Below are 20,337 nucleotides of genomic sequence, written 5' to 3'. Positions count from 1 at the left end.
GGCAAGCAACAGGCATCACTCGACTGGGATCAGAGGGAGAAGATGATGTCAGAGGTGGACCATAGGCACCTGGGTGAAGTGCCATGAGCTCTGAGGCAAAACCAGTAGTCAGGATTGAGGAATAAGTCAGAACCATAGAGAAAATCAGGAAGCAGAGAAGGAAATCAGAAGTCAGATTCATAGAATATAACACACATACACACACACACACACACACACACACACACGAAAACACCAGAGTTTAAGAAGACATTGTTGTGCAAGTAAAGAAGTAAGGAAGCCCATCTATACCCCTTCCTGTCCAGAAGGATACAATGGCCAGCCTAGTGGATAGAGTCAGACCAGGGTCTGAGAACACTGAAAAGCTGCAACCTGCAGTTTGGAGGTTACCCAGATGGAGGCGCTGCATAAAAATCCAGCAGTTCCCAAATAATGGAGAGAGCAGGTAAGGGAACAAGTAGTAGTAGCAGCACAGAGGAGGAGGAGGAGGAGGAGGAGGAGGAATTGATACCATCCAGCAGCAATTTCAGGAAGGGCCATAACTCAGTAGCAGAAAACCTGCTTTGAATGCAAAACAGCCCAGATCCAATCCTTGGTATCTCCTGTTAGGATAATTAGATAGCAGATGATGGACAAAGCCCCCCGGGGAATTGCTACCAGCAAGAATAGATAATTCTGGGTTAAATGGAGAAGTATGATCCAGCATAAGGCAGCTTTCTGTGTTCTTATGTCCTTCATTGGTGTCAAGGCTGGGCAGTGGGCAACAGTCTAAGGTGAGCCAGAAACCAGGAGCCATGGGACAACAAAGTAGTCAGGGGCAAAGAGCAAGTCCAAAGCAAAGGACAAGCCAGGAGCCAGGCTTGAGGAACAAGCTCAAACAAAGTTCAGGACCAACTGACAAACAAAGGATGCAGGGAAAGTAGTAGTGCAGTGGTAGGGCATCTTCTTTGCAAATAGAAGGTCCCAGGTTCAACCCCTGGCCTCTCCAGGTTGTCTAAAACTCTGGAGAGTTGTAGCCAAGCGCCACAGACAATACTGAGCTGGATGGATCAATGGTCCATTTTGGTATAAGGTAGCTTCCTCAGGGCAGCCCCACATGCTCCTACAATCCTAGAGTATTATTAGTAGTTTAAAAGCCTTTTAAACATCCCTACATGCCACCTTATTTCCCCAAAGACAGATAATTAAATAAGGAATAATAAGGGAAGAGGGTAGAGAAAGGGAGGGGAAAATAGAGATGAAGAAAGCACAGGAGAGGGAGAGGGAAGGACAAAGAAAACATACCAGATGGTCTGTAATAATGCTTTCTTTTAATGCTGCATATATTTGCACAAAATGTGCCCATATTTCTTTACACCTCTCTTCCACACCTAGCTTTTTATATGCTACTCTCTCCTTGTCTTCCAGGTCCACTAAATCTAAGATCCAGGTAATCTAATGTCTGGTTGAGTTTTGTCTTTCCATTGATGTAATGCCTGTGTTTAAGCAACCAATGCTGCTCTTTTGATTCAAGCCTATTAGAAGATTCTTCACGTCCTTGTACTCTCAGCATATAGAACGAAGTACTATCCTATTATGCTGTGGCCCTGGGACTCACAGGGCGGTGGTAGTAATAAACAGGCCAAGTCAGTGCAGATAAGCAGATCAGAGCAAAAGGCAGGGGAAAAATTAGGTCAGGCAAAGATCAACAAGTCCAGGCAGGTATCTCTAAACAGATCAGGACCCTGGATAGCTCTCGGCATGCCTTACAGACTGAGTTTTAGGAGCCAAAAGCTGGAGGCATCTGAGGCCTAATGCAGCCTGGCAAAGCCTAAACTGCACTTGGCTCCATCTACTTGAGGAGGTGGAAATGCCAGTATAAAAGACAGCTCAGTTCTGTATAGTTCTGTAGGCACTGACTTCTATGCTGTGAAAGAGATGGGAATATTATCAGAGGTTCATCCTCCTACTCGGAAGAAATTGGGGGACCTATGTCCTTAGAGCAAGACAGGGATGATGAGGGTCTCCCCACTAAATGGAGCAACCCTTTAGCAGGTACTAGTTCTTGGGAGGAAAGTGTATTATTTCTGAAGCTCCCTCCCTTGCCCTTTCTGCCTGGGGCAGCCTTACCCATCTTCTCAAAACCCATTCAGATTTAAACATGAATAACCTGGGCCATGAATTATAGACCATGGGCACCAGTGGCTGCTAAACCACTTCATCCCCAGCCTTTTATTAATCCAACCTGCTGCCAACAAGCTGTGACTGTTCCTTTACTCGGTTTCTGAAGCAATGATCATTTATCAGTTTAACGTGGCCCCTGTTGGTGAACACAACCGTAAATCTGGATCACAAGAGCCGGCTTCTGTCGGAAAGATTCTCTCTCTTTCCCTTTGCTGTCTCAGGTTAGTCATTAACACTTGTCTAATTGCAGGCATCAGTGACAGTAAACACATCCACCTTGGAGACAGCCAAGGACTTAAGGAACTTCATAATACCATCCCAGGTAGACAGACGGACAGGTACTTAAATAGCTTCCTTGAGCCTCAAACAAAGAACATCCCTACTGTCAGCTTCCAGACTAAGCCACTTTTGTGAACCACAACTCTTGTAAAATGCAAAGTGACTCAGCTATTGATTCTCAAAGTGCCAAGGAGGAAGAACACACAAGCTGCTGTCTGAGCCGTCTCTTGACTAGGCCAGCAGACTGAATAGTAGCTAGCCACAGACATGCCTATTCAGTGCAACATAGGGGACTGCAGCAATAACAACAACAACAAAAACCTGCTAGCACATTTGAAAAGCTAAGCAGCGTCCGGTATGGTTGCAAATTGGATGGGGGACCATGTATTGAGATTTCTGCATTGCAAGGGGTTGGACTAGATGCCCATCAGGATCCCTTCCAACTCTACAATTCTATGATATTATCTGTGAATGAGCCATAAGATATGATGGACTGTACAAACTCCCTTTCTCATCCTGACCCCTTTACTCTTCCAGTCTTCTCTCTGCCTGTCCCACCTCTCTTGATGCCATGCTCTGGTAGACCCTCGTAGCCATTATTTGGAGCAATCCAAATTCAGGTAGCTATGCTAAGTTTAAAGATCTTAGAATTCCAATTTAGGTACAAAGGCAGCTGCCTCCTAACAGGTAAAGCTATTTGTTCATCTAGCATATTAATGTCTACTCTGACTGGCAGCAGCTTGCCAAGAGCAGAGCACAGCAAGTATCTTTACCTATTACCTGACCTGTTTAACTAGAGATGTGGGGGATCAAACTCAGGTGCATTACCACTGAATTACTGTCCCCACTCCCCTCAGTTTGAAGGTCCAGTGCCGAGGGCCTTCTGGCAGTTCCCTCACTACGAGAAGCCAAGTTACAGGGAACCAGGCAGAGGGCCTTCTCGGTAGTGGCACCCGCCCTGTGGAACACCCTCCTACCAGATGTCAAAGAGGAAACCAACTACCAGACTTTTAGGAGACATCTGAAAGCAGCCCTATTTAGGGAAGCTTTTAATGTTTAATAGATTATTGTATTTAAACATTCTGTTGGAAGCCGCCCAGAGTGGCTGGGAAAACCCAGCCAGATGAGCGGGGTATAAATAAATCATTATTATTATTATTATTATTATTAATTATTATTATTATTATCTTCATTAAACTAAACTGCGCAGGTGTTGGTGACATGCCTTGGGCTTTCCAGTGATCACTTGTTAAGTGCACATCACCAAAGCCATTTTGGAAATTTTCCATGGACACGGGCTTTTGGGTGGATAATGTTTGATGCTTATGCTTAGCATTGCTAGATCAATGTACAAACTGCTATTGCCTCAAGCCTTTTGCTTTTGCTATGGTCTCAGCCACAAACACCTAAAACAAAGCTGCAGACCTGCTCCTCCTTTTCTTCAGGCTGCATCAGGCTGGCAGCTTTGCAAGTTGCTGATTTTAGCACCTAAATGCTGCTAAGAGCACAGAAAGCAGAGCCACACAGAAAATAGAAATCAACTAGTAGGCATGAGGTTTGGAATTACAATATTTTGTGCAGGTGAAGGACTCTAGTTCAGCAGTAGAGCATCTGCCTTGTATTCTGGAGGTCTCAGGTTCAACCCACAGCATCTTCAGGAAGGATGGAGAATCTCCTCTATCTGAAACCCTGGAGAGATGCTGCCGGTCAGATCGGCACTACTCAGGTAGATAGATGAACCAGTTGTCTGACTCAGTATAAGACAGCTTCTAATGTGTCTGTGTTTTGAGGGAAGGGCCATAGTTCAGTGACAAGGCATCTGATTTGCATGAGGCTCTTAAAAGAGCTTTGCTGGGGAGGAGGGAGTCATTCAAGCACACACCGGATCTCCAAGCCCCCAGAACGCTTGATCTGGGGTTTTTATGGGGGTCCACAGCGCTTCTGTGGCTTGCCCTTGCTTCAAAACACATGGGGCTCTTCAGATGAAGATTCCCTCATCCTAATGGCGCCGCGGCCAACCGGAAGTCCCTGAGGAAGGTCCAGGTTTCAACCCACAGCATTTCCAGGTAGACTATAGCAAGTGACACAGAACAACAGCCTAACTCTGTATGTAGTAGCTTCCTATGTTCTGATCCTGTGGGCAAGAATGAATACTACTACCCTGTAGGCAACTCATCACTGCTCTGTTGCAGAAGATGCATTTGGGGTGGCATGGCAACTGGTTTTCATGGTACAAAGAAGCTCACTGAAAACCATGATAATGAAAGCTCCTACCTGCACACTTTGTCCTGCTGATGAGGGGAGGCCCAGGTTTGCCGGTCCCTCCATCCCCTGGCCGGGTAAGCAGCACACTGATCTCATATTCCGTGTCTGGGTCCAAGTGCCACAACTTGTAGGTCTGCATGTTCACAGCATGAACCTCCGACCATGGCCCAGAGGTCATTCGGTACTCAATTTCCTTCCTTACAATGGGGCCATCTCCAATAATGGAATTGGTGTTGAGCTGGATGATTAGGTACGTCGAGCCTGCTCTCAGCAGCTGTGGGGGTGCAATGGGTGTAGGGGGCTCTGTCCAAAAGGAGAGACAAGTTGTTACTAGAAGAGATCATCACACCAGCTTCAGATGGTTATCAATAAGAAAGTGGCTTGCTAGGACTGCCTGTCCCCATATGAACTGTCCCGGACACTACAATCATCATCTGAGACACTTCTTTGTGTGCCTCCTCCATGAAGGGCTTGGAGGGCGGCAAAAGGAGAACAGGGCCTTTTCTGCGGTGGGTCCTCAATTGTGGAATGCTGTCCCCTGGGAGGTTCGCCTGGTGCCTTTGTTACATATATTCAGGCAGACAAAAACATTCCTCTTCTCCCAGGCCTTTGGATAATTAAATAATCTATGGCCTTTTGGAACCGGGGAGATGGGGTATTCTTTCTGTTTGCTACTATGGCATGTGTGTTTGTGTTTTGATATTCTAAACTGCCTCGTGATCCTCAGGTAAAGGGCAGTATAAAAAAATTAATTAATAAATAACAATAAAGACAACGGACCACAACTTTGCATGTGGTAAGAAACAGCAGGAGTCTCCCCTGGTGGTTGGAAAGAGGTTCCCAGTGTTCCTTATCTTCTTAAAAGCAGCAATGGTGGTGAAATCTCAACGTTTGTGTGGTTCTACACTTGAGCCATTGACCCCTGGCCTTCTATGATTCCATATTCAATAATGTACCAGTGGTTGGACAAGATGGCTTTTGAGGTCTCTTCCAAATAGAAGATTCTATGCTCCCCATAATGGCTCAGTCTAAGCAGAATCAAGGTGGCATGGAATTCATTGTATACCTCTTCTGCTGCCCTCTGCGCCCCACCCCCCACCCTCCCAAAAAAGTTCAGCAACGTCAGAGCAAGTGGGTACATTAAAGGTGCTGCAGTGTTCCATCTAAAATAATTGACACTCAGCTGCACCTGTCAAAATAAATGAACAAAGGACATGCGGCAAAGGTAGATTATTTGCTTTCCCTCCCCCTCCTCTAATAGTTTGTGTTCACTGGCTTGCAAAATCCACCCATCACTGAGAGTTTGGGAGGGTTTCTTTGCTATGTGTGCACAGCAGCCAAGACTCTGCAGTGTCACGCCTGTCTGTTCCCAGCTTCAAAGCACTTTCCTCAGAGCTTTGGTTCAGTGACACAAGACATGAGTTGCAGGGCTTGGCAAAACCAGCATCCGCTGCTGAATTGCAGTTAAATCCTCCCCTAGTTCTTTGCTTTCCAGGTCTGTCTTCTACCGGTATAGCCCTAAGCCAAAGTCAACCCTCCTGACACTCATTGCTGCATACCTTTCACAATCAGTTCTGCAAAGTTGGAGACGCCAGAGCCCCTGCCAGACTGGGTAACGCAACGGTAAAAGTCCTGGTCTCCGTTGGAAACTTTATCCAGTTGAAAGGAAGCCAGGAATCTCCGGTGGCTGATGTGTTTCACGGAAGCTGCCGGGACAATTGCTCCATTCTGCCTCTGCCATCCAAAAAACAAGAATAAATGGCTTCATCAGGAAGAAGTCATTGGATTCTCTTATGTTTCTTGTGGAGCTAAGATCTCATTGGCTCTCACACACAGTTCCTTTTACTCCATGTGCATCCCATGCCTTCCTATTATGTGCCCAATGCTGTGATTTCTCTACTTGCCTAAAACGTCGCACATGAGAAGTACATCTTAATCTACAACATTTTCATGGGTGATCACTTTCAGCATGAATAGGGGAGTTTTGGAGGGTGGTATCAAAGTCTTCTCCAATCTCCTCCTCAAGCTTTTTCCTCCCCCCCCTCCTGTTTGTGCAATTTCTCTCATTTCCCCACCCTTTAAAAGTGAGTTATTCTTGGTGGATGCATGATAACCAGTTGGGGATCATGCAGGGAATATACTGATCTGAACACTGCCAATCAAATTTGTCACAAAGCCAAACCAGAATGGGGGCAATGCTTTCTCCTCTCACTCCGAATAGGCTCTTCATTCTCAAACTCCACCAAACTATCACCCAAACAGAGGGATATATTTGCGTGTCAAGACCCCGAGGCCACCTTCCTTGATGAATAAGCCACAAGGACACCGTATATTAGGTTAATGGTTATTGGGCCAAAACTTTATTGGTTACAGAATGTGAGCGGTATTGGCTTAGGCACTGGAATTGACCCGACTATATCTGACTCCTGCCCGCCATGCAGGGAGTCCTGTAAGGCTCAACCACTAATAGGGGGAGTCCCATTGATGCAAACCAATTCGAGCTCCCCCAGGGTTTCTGATGGGGTCGTGGCATGGCCCTAGCCCCTCCCCAGGCTTCAGGTAAGATCCACACCCCCGGATTCCTTTATCGCAACACCCTTAAGATTGGAGGGGCAGGTGGTGGCCACAGCTCCCCTCCCCCAAACTAAGTTCTACTAATGTCTAACTGCCACTCACGCCAAAGGCTCACCGCCAATACCCTCACACCTGCAACCAACCTTTTATGCCCTCTGTAATATCAGCCAACCAAACATCATTTCCCCAGTCAGAAAGATGCATGCCATCAACTCCTCCCCACCCGGAAGTGGAGTGAATTTCACACACTCAAGACACACACACTCCTTTCACTTTCAGTCCTATCGCAATCCTAGTCTTTCATGGTCCCTCACTTTATGACATATTGTTCATTGCACTACAATGCTTATTTCTTTGTGGAATGGTACAAGCTAAACATGGAGGCAAAGGGTGTCTGGGCAAGATAAAAAGAAGCATCTCTCTTCCTCTCAAGCAAATAACATTTTTCCGCATGCCTAAAACGGGTTGTTTGGGCTTCAGGAAATTGTTTACCTAACAGCCACCCTTCTGTCCAAGCTGAAAGATGGTCAGCTCACAGATGATAGGAAGAAGTTTGCCATTGAAGTACAACTAACTGGATAGCAAGCCAAATTCTTACCTAACTCCGATTCTCTCCCAGGATTAATGGGCACATGCTGTACTTCTGTAGTTATATCAACCAAATAGCATCAGGAACTAACAAGACAGAAAAATTACAGATTGTTCTTTGGGCAGTAATCTTGGTAACCTCCAACCCCACTTACCTGCATAAGGAACCTCTCTGCTTCAGAAGCCTTGCCGGAAGCAACACACTGGAAGGTGGCGTTCTGACCGGCATTCACCTCCACATCACCCAGGCGGGAAAAATGAGGTGCTTTAGCTGCCAAAATATGCAGAGAGAAATAAACCCATAGAAATCCCTAGAACTGAATATCCTTCTCTCTTCTTCCCCTCCCCTCCTCTCATACGCACATTATATAGCTGAATGCTATGTAGAAGGTCCCAAGTTGAACCCACAGAATTACAAAGTAGCACTTGGGGGAGACTCCTGCCTGGAATCCTAGGGAGTTGCTGCCAGTCGGTGTGGACAGTACTGAGCTAAATGGACCAATAATGTGACTCAGTAGAAGCCGCCTTCCTATGTTCCTTAGATCCAGCCGCAGTCCATTCAGCTTACAGTGCATGGAATTTGGAGAGGATCCTATCTTGCCCTTCAGCTCAGGCAGCAAAATGTCTTGAGCTGGGCCTTCTCAGTCTTCCTCTGTAATATGGACATAGCTATCTTGGCCAAATTTACAGGGCTGTGGTGAGGAATGTGGAGAGCACTGGCAGAGATGAGATAATATTGCCTCACCAAATGACATATCATGATGTCGCAAATAAGGATGGGGCTCTGTTAGAGGCATTGCCTGGTTTCACAGATTTTCCCATGTTGTGATTTTTGCATCACACACACACACACACACACACACACACACACACATTATATTGCCAGGTCAGAAGTTATGAAATCAACATCATGATATGGACTTCAAACCAGTTTTGGATGATATATCACTGAGTCCTAACACACATCATGATTTGTAAATATATTGCCAGGTCAAAAAATCTGAAACTGATATCACTATATGGACTTCAAACCAGTTTTGGACAATATATTGATATATCGCCCAGCCCTAGTCCCAATTTTGAGCCAAAGTTCACATGTTTATCCCTAAGACAGAAAACATAAAGCACTTACAACAAAGCATGACGTAATTATTCAGAGTTGTACCCAGCATTAGTTCTACTCAGTGTAGACCACTGAAATTGATGGACATGACTAACTTAATGTCAGCGGGTCTATTCTGAGAAGCACTTAGCCGAGAAAACCATGAGTGTTGTAATTTTGTTCCAACTGTTTAGCCCCGAGATAATATAATATAAAGCGCTTCAAGCACTTATGAAAGGCATTACCGAAGAAACAGCGAGCATTACTATCACATGGAATTCTATTTGGTTTTGAAATTGAAATTCAGGCAAGAGGAGAGAAAAAGGAGGAACAACACATAAGAATTCATAAGGACTCAATGTGAGAAAGAAAGGAAATAAGGGAGTAGCTCGCAAACCAACCAGAGAGTTTGGATGTAGAAATTAAGCAGATGAATCCTATCTCCAGGCCTAGGTTATAGCAATACTTACAGCAGGGATAGTTCAAGAGCAGGATGTCATCCAAACCTAGGTACCCTCTGTGCTCACTGGAGACTACTGCCTCAAACAGGACCTGAGAAGGAATCAGATACATATAGATAAACCCTGTCAGGAATATTGGAAGCTGCTTTATTCTGAGCCAGTCCATTAGTCCATCAGTACTGTCTACACTGACTGGCAATGGTTCTCCAGTGCTGAAGACAAGGTTCTCTTCCAGCACTACCTGAAGATGCCAGGAATCGAACCTGCAAAGTAGATGCTCTACCTCTGAGCCACAGTCCCTCCCAGAGAATTCTAATAGAGTTGGACTGGGAAACCTAGGGCCCTCCGGAGGGTGTTGGACTCCAATTTCCATTGGCTCCAGCTCAGCATGACCAATGGTCAGGAATGATGGGAGATGGAATCCAGAAACAACTGGTGGACCATACATTCTGCACTCTTCATGGAAATGCTATAGCCCTGGGACAGCAAAATCCAATACATTTCCGCTTCTACTGAAATCAACATGGCTTACTTCCGTGGAGGTGGAAGTAGGGTTGATTTATTTATTTTTAAGTTAAACAGAACATTTCAAAACTCCACAAGCATCATCTCTGGGTTTGTATCAAGCAAATAATAATAATAATATTACAGTAAGAATACCATTTTATCCCATGCTTCCTTTAAGGAACTTGAGCTATCACCCATTATTTAATTGATTGGTTGATTTGCCTATCTATAACCTACTTAGTCCATACCTAAAGTCCACAAGTTAAAATCCAATTAAAGATCACCATAGAATTAATACACACCAGGAAAAAAAAAACAGGAATAACAATTGGAATAGAACAATTGGAATAGAAAATGCCTTATCATAGCAGCAAAAACCTGCAGCAGATTACTATATCCAGCAGCAAAATATCAGCTTAAAAATCTAAAAGCAGAGCAAAAGCCAACCAAACGCTTTCTGAAAGAAAGTCTGTGGCCAATCGCCTGAAGGAGGGACAGGAAACCTGTGACCCTCCAGATATTGCTGAACGCCAATGCTCATCATCCCTGACCAATGACTATGCTGACTTGGGATGATGGGAGGTGGCATTCTGCAACATCTGAAGGAAGAAGAAGAAGAAGAAGAAGAAGAAGAAGAAGAAGAAGAAGAAGAAGAAGAAGAAGAAGAAGAAGAAGAAGAAGAGTTTGGATTTGATATCCCGCTTTATCACTTCTCGAAGGAGTCTCAAAGCGGCTAACATTCTCCTTTCCCTTCCTCCCCCACAACAAACACTCTGTGAGGTGAGTGGGGCTGAGAGACTTCAAAGAAGTGTGACTAGCCCAAGGTCACCCAGCAGCTGCATGTGGTGGAGCGGGGACGCGAACCCGGTTCCCCAGATTACGAGTCTACCGCTCTTAACCACTACACCACACTGGCTCTCAATTCCCGGTCTAAAGGAATAAAATGTTGGGGCCCTATGAGGATCCTTTTGGGGAAGGATATTCTGTGCAGTCCTGTTCTCCCCAGAAAGAAAAGCAGAAATCTATTTTACATATGTTAAACCACTGTAAATCACTTCAGGGTGTCTCAATGGAAGAGATTCATACATTAAATAAATAAATAAATGGTGGTGGTGGTGATCAAGTACAATTTAAAAAAAAATAATTACAGAGTGCATGATTTGTTTTGTTCTTAGCCTCCTTGTGCCTGCGTAGCAGAGAAATCCGAACCCAAGCTTTCTCCTGAAAAGTATTTCTCCACTCACCTGGTACTCATTGGGCCAAAACATGCTGACGGATAGTTCCACTTGGTGCCACTGCCGCCCATGGGAGCCAGAGACATTCCACACCACACTGCCCAGCGGACCCCCGTTCACCTTCACGTAGACGTTCAGGGTCCCTGGGCTGTGGCCGTCCCGGCTGTACATGAAGTAGCTGAACTGGAGGCAGTGGGTGTCGTTCTCACTGAGTGTCTGGAAGAGGATGTGAGCTTTCTGGCCCTGAGCATGTTGAGAGGAGTTGACCATCAGGTAGGACCCTGCAACAAAAAGAGAGAAGGAGAATATTGAGCGTTCCTTCAGCAGCGCATGCATCAGAGACTAGGTTTGTGATAACAAGTGGTTCATGTGGGTTCCCCATCACTTTTGCCTGCTCGTTCCACTTCAAACACCACCAGGTACGTTGCCCATTTGATAAACACCTTTGCCTTGTCTCATGAATCAAGGCTAGTTTTTTTTACAGGATTAGGGTTGGAGGAGAAATTTGAATCTGTTTAAGTTTCAATGAGAAACTACTTAATTCTCACTTTTCGAACCGATTCACAAACCAAAACGCTATCCCAAGAAATGCATGTTCCTCCAAATTTTGGGATGCAGCCAAACAATATGTACAAAAATGCATATATTAAGTGGGAAATGTGCATCAAAATGCTTTATATTTGTGAAAATAACATACAAAAATGCATCATATTAGGGGAAATTGCTTGCAAAAATGTCTATATTTGTCAAAACAACATCTGGAGGGCCAGAGGTTCCCCACCCCTCATTTATAGAACGTAGAAGACATTGGTCCATTTTTTTTACCTGAGGAACACGAAGATGACAGCAATAAATGTCTAGCCTGAGATCAGTTAGTGAAGCCAGGGAACAGAATACTTAAGCAGAAATAACAATCACAAAGACAGCACCTTGGAGCATATACAGAGGATTTTTCTCCAACCACTAAGCTACCACGGAGTTCAGAGAGAGAGAGAGAGAGAGAGAGAGAGAGAGAGAGAGGAGAGAGAGAGAGAGAGAGAGAGAGAGAGAGAGAGAGCATGGACAGCACAGATCAGAGCCTTAACAGCTCTTCTCTCTTTTTGGAAATGTAGCACTAGTCCCACTTCTGTTGCAAGTAAATTACAACCAGAGAACAACTCCCAGAGTTCCCTGTAAAGAGGGCTTTTAAAACCACATTAAATTGCAGCTGTGCAAGGGGAATAAGGGGCTCCGAACAACTCTCAGCACTCTTATTAAACTATAGTTCCCAGGATTCTGTGGGGGAAACCAATACTGTTTGAAGTAGTATAATAGTGGTTTAAATGTACAGTGTGAATGTGACTTTAGTCAGTCTATTGAGTCCTTAGAAATCTGCAACTGCACAGCAGTTGAATCCTGGCTGACAGGAAGGGATGGCTTACAGGAAGATGAGGGCAATGGAAGAAGGTAATTTTGGAATCCAGAACAGATGGCTTCCCCCCCCCCCCACTTTGTGGCAAAGCCATTATTAACAACACCATAATCCTAAATCTGTATTATCAATCACAATGGGGCCAGAAATTGTCATGCAAAATCACCATACAAGGAAAAAAACCTAGTATAAAAACAACCAATAAAACAGATGTAAAGCAAAGCAAGTTGGTGATAGATGCTATCATATGAACAAATTGGGTCTCCTTTTTATGTTCTGAAAATGATTTTGAGTATAATCTCTTATAAATGCATCCTATTAATATCAGTCTCTCCCTTACAGCCCAAAATTGGAAGATTAGGTGTTTATGAAATTATAGCAATGTCTTTGATGGCAGCTATAATTTAATTTGTATCTTTTGCATAAAGGGCTCAAACATCTAGGCCATCTGGATTTTTGGAGGCCTCCATGTAGATCTCTCTCTCTCTCTCACACACACACACAGAGAGAGAGAGAGAGAGAGAGAGAGAGAGAGAGAGAGAGAGAGAGAGAGAGAGAGAGTCCCACCTTATCAATATTATTGCCACTTGAATTGTAGCCAAATAGACCATGATAACTATTTACAACTTGCCTGGAAACTCGCTAGCTGCTTCCCTTCAGCTTTTATTGCCTTGACACTCCTATCTCCACCTGGATTTAAGCCATTTAATTTTGAGTTCCGCCTCTTCGACTCATTTAACACATAGCTGTTTCTGACTTTAAGCAGTGCTCAGCAGGCTGTTATGCAGTTCAGAGGCCATTAGCATAACAAATTCCATCTCATCTCTGATGCTCAGCTTGGGGGATAGCCGAGGACAGGGATTCGGCTTCTCCCATCACACCATTTAAGTATCTGCAGAGGGTTTCCCCCCATTCCACTCTTCCATTCACTTTGGGACCTCCACGGCATACCCTCCAATGTTTTCGTCCCCAAAACTGGGACATCAGAAGGGTTGCGCCAAAGCGCATTCCAGTCTGTCGCTCTGGCGTGAGTCAAAAGGGATAAGAAGGTGCTCTGGCGCAACCCTGCTGACTCGCACCAGAGTGAGCATCTTTTGGTCTGGCTCTCTGGTGCAAGGACTCATGCCAGAGCGCCAGGCCAAAAAAGGGACATTCCATGATGCAAACTGAAGCCAGGATGGGCTTCTGTGATTTGAGGATGTCCTACTTAAAACAGGACAGTTGTCGAGATGGAAGGAAGAAACAACCCCGACTAGAGAAGAATGGCAAATCAAGTTGATGCACTATGCCAAAATGGCAAAACTAACTAGGAATCAATAAGACAAGAAATTCAAAAAGAAAAAGAAAAAAAATGGGAAATGTTTATAATGTATATACAATATCATTGTAAGCAGGTCAAAACATTAGCAGGATTTTAAACACACTTGTAATTTAACAGAATGTATAGATAATCTGGGAAGATGAAAAATTGGAGAAGTATTAATATGCAGTTGAAAATAGAATCAATGGAACCCATGGAAGGGATGGGGGGAAGTCAGGAGATTCAGAGTAATCTCGATAATTAGATTTGGAATTGTTTTTGTTGTATATTTATATTTTGGAAAATCAAATAAAAATGTATTTCACAATAAATAAATATATAAATAAAGGACAGTTGCGGGGTATGCCTTGCCTATCAGAGGGTCTGTGGCACATACCCCTCAACAGTCCAGGACATTCCCAATGGGAGGGGGGTTGTGCTCTCATTTAGGTCACATGACTCACACAAGAGCATGGCCTGGAAGACGTGCATCCCATTTTTGCACTGGGACACATTGGAGGGTTTGGTGGCACCATTCTCATAATGAAAATGACCGCAGAGATATCGACCTTTTCAGAAGTAAGGGGGGTCTGCAGTACTTAGCTGATGGGGAACCACTGCTCTAAATCATCCCCCCATCACTGGATGGGGAATAAATTGCAAGAAAAGGAAAAAGGAAAAGGAAAGTATTTGTATCTAATTGTAACTTGAACACAACACACCAAATGTGTCCTGTGGATTAAAAAATCACATGTGACTTTCTCAGAAATGGAAGCCATCTTAGGCCCCATCTGCAGTACATGGTATCATATCAGTCATGGCTTCCCTGAAAGAAGCCTGGGATGCAGTTTGTTAAGGGTGCTGGGAGATTTTAGGAGACCCCCTATTCCCCCCACAAAGCACCACTTCCCAGAGTAGCATAACAGTCAAACTCCTGGGAATTGTAGCTCTGTGAGGAGACTAGAGGTCTCCTCTCATAACTCTTCACAAACTACGCTTCCCAGCACAGGGGAAGCCATGACTGTTTAAAGAAGTATGATACTGCTTTGAGTGTTTAATGCAGATGGGGCCTTTAAAGGCACCTTACTCAGACACACATGGCAGGAATAACCTGAAAATGCAATAGACAATCAATCAACCAGCCAACCAACCAACCAATGTAAGCCCTGGATTCTTTAAGTTAAGTAAAATGATCCGATTTATACAAATCTAGAATTGCTTTCTTGACAGTACCCTTTTAAATCTTAATCGCATTTACTCATTTGATTCGTTTAATTTCCATGAAGCCACACGGACGCAGGTTTTTGTTTTGTTTTTTAAAGAGTCATTCACTGGACAAATTCCAGTTTTGGCTGAATGAAAACAGAGCAATTAAACCAGTGTGATCAAATGCAGGCCAACGAAGACATGCTCCATCCCTGCCTTCTACTGGATGAGGGAAGAATTGCTGGCTATTGTGGCACAAATTCTGCCAGCCAGGCCCCCGTCCTTCCAAGACGTTCCCGTTCTAAGCTGGTGGCACAAGAAGTGACATGTCTTGAACTTCTGTTCAGAGGCTCCACATTCAGAGTCCAAATGTAGTCCTAGGATAGAATAACAGCTGGGAAGAAAACCTTGCATCATTCCTGAACCAGCATCTGCTTTCATACTTATTTGCTGTTGGGCCAGGTTCATGCTGTGCCACTCATCCTGGCAATTTCATCAGCTTCTCTCTCTTCCAAGGGCTGATGGAGGTGGGGAGGGTAGCAGAAGCCAGCACAGAAAAGCCCAGAAGGCGAGAGAAATAGCGGGAACAGAGATGAGAGGAAGAGGCTAGATATTATTATTTTTGCCCGTTTCTCAACTCAATGCATTAAATCCAAAGCCCAAGGGAAGATGTCCTTTAATTCATGGCAGAGAGGGGGGCAGATGAGGAGAAAACAGCCAAGGAAGTTCCTGATGGATTTTGGTAAAAACATAGGGAGGTGTTGTTGTTGTTGTTCAGTTGTTCAGTCGTGTCCGACTCTTCATGACCCCATGGACCAGAGCACACCAGGCATCCCTATCTTTCACTGTCTCCCACAGTTTGGCCAAACTCATGCTAGATGCTTCGGAAGCTGCATTATACTGAGTCATATCATTAGTCTATCTAGCTCAGTAGTGTCTTAATTGAGAGGCAGAAATTCTCCAGGTTTTGTGCACAGGACATTCTGAGCCCTAGCTGGAGCTGCTGCAGCCCTGCTCCCATCTTTCTTCTTGCATATCCTTTAATTTATTTACACCTCATATTGGGGACTAAAAGCAGCAGCAACATTAGCAGAGACTTGTCAGGATCAGAGACTATCCAAAGCACATGTGGAAACAACTTTCCTTTTCTGAAGGCTGGGAGAGAGGAAGCAAAAGGAGTTTCCCAAGAGAGGGAGTTTCCAGATCCTATGCACCACCACCAAGCAGGCCCTTTCCCATGTATTCACCAGGTGAACTTCAGATGGTGGTGAAATGGGCACCCCATTTGCCACCTGAGGAGAAATGAGAAGGGGCTGCCACTCACCTGACCCTGCTGTAAGCCTTGGTTACTGAGGTTGTGCAACAGCACAACTCTGGTGGCAGCAGGGCTGGGCAGGGCACCACTCTGCAATATTCCACCACCCTGCTTCAGCCCATAGACTGGGCAGCCCTGATGATTGCCCTCACGTCCTGCTTTGGGGCTCCCCACTGGCATCTGGTTGGCTGCTGTGAATAATAGGATGCTGGACTATATAGGCCTCTGGTCTTACACATTTATGGGAGTCTGATTCTGGATGGTCCAGCTCCAACTTCAACCCTATATCCATTGGACCATACAGTGGTTCCCACTGCTGAGGAAAGGCTCTTGTCTATTTATTCATTGCCATCTTCCGCATTCTCACTCCCCACCAAGCATCGCTGCCTCAGAGCCGACATCCTTCTAATATTTTAAAGAGAAAAGGCACTCATTCAGTGGAACCCAGCCACATGCTGACTGACATGTCGATTCCCTTTTCGCCTCCAATTCTTCTCCCCTTGTGTGAAATTATTAATGTGCTAATGAGGTTGGGTCCACTTGGCCCAGGAAACGCCGTTCCCAACACACACCACTTTGAGTTTGCTCCTTCATCTGAACTGCAGCCAAGAGCTGTCTTTAGAAAGCCATCCTTTGCACAGTCCAATCTCCTAGGGCCTCATTTATTAATGACGAATATTTCCTCCTCGCAGTGCCAGCCAAGGATGAGACAAAAATTAAACTGCTGCAGGGGACCTCACAGTGATGATATCCTGCCTCAGCCAGTGGAGCGGGGAGAATGAAATTCTCTGGATGGCAGGTACCTTTCAGTTCTCTCAAATCCACAGGGCTTTTTAAAAGAAATACCTTAAGGGTGGGGAACCTTTGACCCCTCAGGTGTTGCTAAACTACAACTCCCATCAGCCCCAACAAGCATGGCCAATGGCCAGGGATGGTGGGAGTTCAGTGGCATCTGCATCTCTGTTTGAATAGTTTTTAAGGTGTCTTCGTTGTTTTTTATTGTTTAACCACTTGTTGTTTGCCTCCCTGGGCTCCTTTGGGAGGAAAGTTAGGATATAAATTTAATTCATCGTCATCTTGTGGAACTTCATCTGGCTCCTTCATTAGACAGCTTTCAGCGAATGCTGAAGACATAACCCTTGCTTTTAATGCTTGAGCTGCATATTCCTAGAACCCACCTTATTTCTGCCATTTTAAATTGTTTTAAACTGTTTCCATATTGTGTTAATATTGCATTTTAACTGCTGCAACCCGCCCTGAGACCTGAGGGTTAAGGGTAGGTAATAAATTGTTGTTGCTGGTAAATATAGGCGTCTCCCCACTTATGCATCTTAGACTCACGCACAACAAGGGGCTGGGAAATAAATAGATAGATTTAAATTGCAAACAGGGGTGAAAAGTATAAAAACAGCCAGAAAAGAGCGGGAAAGCTGCAGTCAGTGACGCACGCTGCAACTTTAAGTGTTTCAAAGCACTCCAGATTTTGCCAAGAGAGTGTTCCCTTCCCCATCATGGAGGTGTAATGATGAAGCCGCATGCGGTGTAGCCTAATTATCTTGTAGCTGGAATTTCAGTTGATACAGGTTTTTTCCCTCACTTGTCCTCTTTCGGCTTCTACAAGCAATTTCAGCTAGTGCACACCTATTAAGGGTACAGAACCCCTATACTTCTTCGGTTATCCTAATGGGGAATGTGGCACCCGTTGGGTTTCTACTTGTCAGGAATCTAATTAAAGGCATAAAGTCTTCATCAGGATATTTCTCAAAGGGGTGGCCTGGAAAAAAGAAAAAAGAAAAAAAGACCTCGGGGCCTTAATTATCAAATTCCACCTGCCCAATTGGGTTGTTAAGAGATCACAGCAAAGTGGTTTCACACACAATTATTCACCCCATGCGGAGGTCATCAGACATTTCCACTGGGCTTGTTGTGTGACATAATCCGGCAATATAGGATAGGGTTGGTCAGCCTTTTTTGTCATATTTAGCCAGAAGTGGGCAGTCAGGGGCTCAATGCCAGTAGGCTATCTCAAAAGCTAACAGCATAACTATTGACATCACTGTGCTCTTTTTGGCCCTGCTTAAAACATTTTCATTAGACAAGCCTGCCCAGACACATCGACGCAGGCATGTTTGCATCACTTTTACTGTCAGTTTCAATTGTTTTAAAGTGTTTTTAGCTCTTTTCATTAGCAGCTTTAATATTTCTTGCAATCCGCTTAGAGGTTTTACTACAGTCAAGAGGTATTTTATGTTTTGCCATAATAAATAAATGCACCTGGCAGAAAATGACATGCCTCACAATATTTGGCCACCTCGCACAGAAAGCCCAATGAAAATATGACCTCCTGCAGCACAGTGGAAGAGAATTTTGACCACCTCCATGTGCCAAGACTATGAACCAGCCTTTTCTTAGTGGCAAAGTGTGCAATAAAAGTGTCATGAGGAGGATATAGAAAATGGACCCTCTACTTCACATTGACCCCTGGCCCCATTTTGACGTGGAGTTTCAGGCCATATTTTGCGCTCTCCTCTTTCACCCTCATTAAGAGGTTCTTTAATTCCTCCTCACTTTCTGCCATCAAAGCTGTGTTATCTGCATATCTGGGGTTGTTGATATTTCTTCCGGCAATCTTAATTCCGTTTTGGGATTCACCCAGTTCAGCCTTTCACATGATGAATTCAGGGGCATGCCAAAAAGAAGGGAAGGGAGGGTTGCAGAGTCACCAGGGGGGGTAGAGTACTTCAGTTTTAGTTTTGGATGGAAGTAGTTCAGTTTTCCAAGTCCAGTTCTGAGGGTAGCACTGGTTTGTTTGCCCCATCACTAATTTAGTTCTTAAGGGACCACCAAACCGAAAGGAAGAAAGACATTCCAAGGCATAAAGGATGTGCACCTATCTATCTCTATCCATGACAGCAATCAATACAGCAACAGGAGGGAAAACCTAATAAAAAAGTAGAAAGTGGTGGCTGAGCTGCGTCAGGATGAAATCCAACTTCAGAGTGTTAACAGACTTCATAGGCTGAGGGATGGAGGCCCAGAAGGGGCAAATGAGTGTCACTCCAAAGCAATTGCTGTTATACTGCAGCTCCCTGGTGAGAAAAACTGAAAAGACTTCTAGCTTGGCTGTGAAGCATCACAAGGAAGTGCTAATGCTTTTTAGCAGTCCAGCACAGGCCAAAATAAATAAAATAAAATAAAATAAAATAAAATAAAAACCCTCCCAAACTTCCCTGGGGGGGGAATCTTTGCTGCTGCTTCCAATCAAGCTGGCCCATTGGCCTGCTGTGCAAAATCAGAACAATACAGGAGACTGAGGCATGTTCAAAGCAAGCAACATTCAGAATTGTGTGTCTTGCCTTCAACATCCCTTCAAGGACTTCCAGTGTGCCAGACAGTCACATTGCATTCATTTCAGGAGCTGCACACACGCTGTGCTCACCGATACCTCACTTATTCCGCTACTGACTTCTTCGCCATTTTAATGAAGAGATTCCAAACAGGAGGCATTTCTCCGCTTTTTTTCTGTCTGAAGACAAGAAAGTAGCGGCCAAAAGCATCAGAAAGGACAGTCTGGGACTGTCCCACCCCCCGCCAAAAACAAAAAACAATGTTGGGGGTCCAAAACATTGAAGTGAAGCTCTCAATCTGTGCCACTGAATTCTTCATTATGTTTGCAATCCTAGGCATTTGTGCTATGGATAAGTCTCGCTGAACTCAGCAGCCATTGAAAAATGAGCAACCTGTGGTATGGGCTGTTTACTGTAAACTGGATTTCCAGTGGTGGGATTTTAATCTGTGTTCACATACAACATTATCTGGAATTAGGGTTCCCACATCAGGAGCATTCCAGACCCTGAGATTTCAGGACTCAGACCTAGGGACAGCCCCCCATTACATCACGGGGGCAGGCTCCATTCATCAATGGGAACAG

General features: G+C 44.6%; 1 protein-coding gene across 4 annotated transcripts in view; it reads right to left on the bottom strand.

The window, feature by feature from the left end:
- PTPRU (protein tyrosine phosphatase receptor type U) overlaps positions 1-20,337 on the bottom strand; it is a 340,521-nt gene that overhangs the window by 164,675 nt on the left and 155,509 nt on the right. For all 4 annotated transcript variants that reach the window (XM_033157989.1, XM_033157990.1, XM_033157991.1 and 1 more), the window contains exons 3-7: positions 11,184-11,455; positions 9,442-9,523; positions 8,025-8,140; positions 6,267-6,441; positions 4,717-5,010 (exon numbers count right to left, since the gene is read on the bottom strand). In XM_033157989.1, the coding sequence (XP_033013880.1) occupies positions 4,717-5,010; positions 6,267-6,441; positions 8,025-8,140; positions 9,442-9,523; positions 11,184-11,455 (939 nt within the window). The remainder of the gene's footprint in view (positions 1-4,716; positions 5,011-6,266; positions 6,442-8,024; positions 8,141-9,441; positions 9,524-11,183; positions 11,456-20,337) is intronic.

The sequence above is a fragment of the Lacerta agilis genome, chromosome 8, assembly GCF_009819535.1.
Source record: "Lacerta agilis isolate rLacAgi1 chromosome 8, rLacAgi1.pri, whole genome shotgun sequence".
Classification (NCBI taxonomy): Eukaryota; Metazoa; Chordata; class Lepidosauria; order Squamata; family Lacertidae; genus Lacerta; species Lacerta agilis.
The sequence above is the reverse complement of the archived record's forward strand: the minus strand, read 5'-3'. Positions and strand labels throughout refer to the sequence as shown.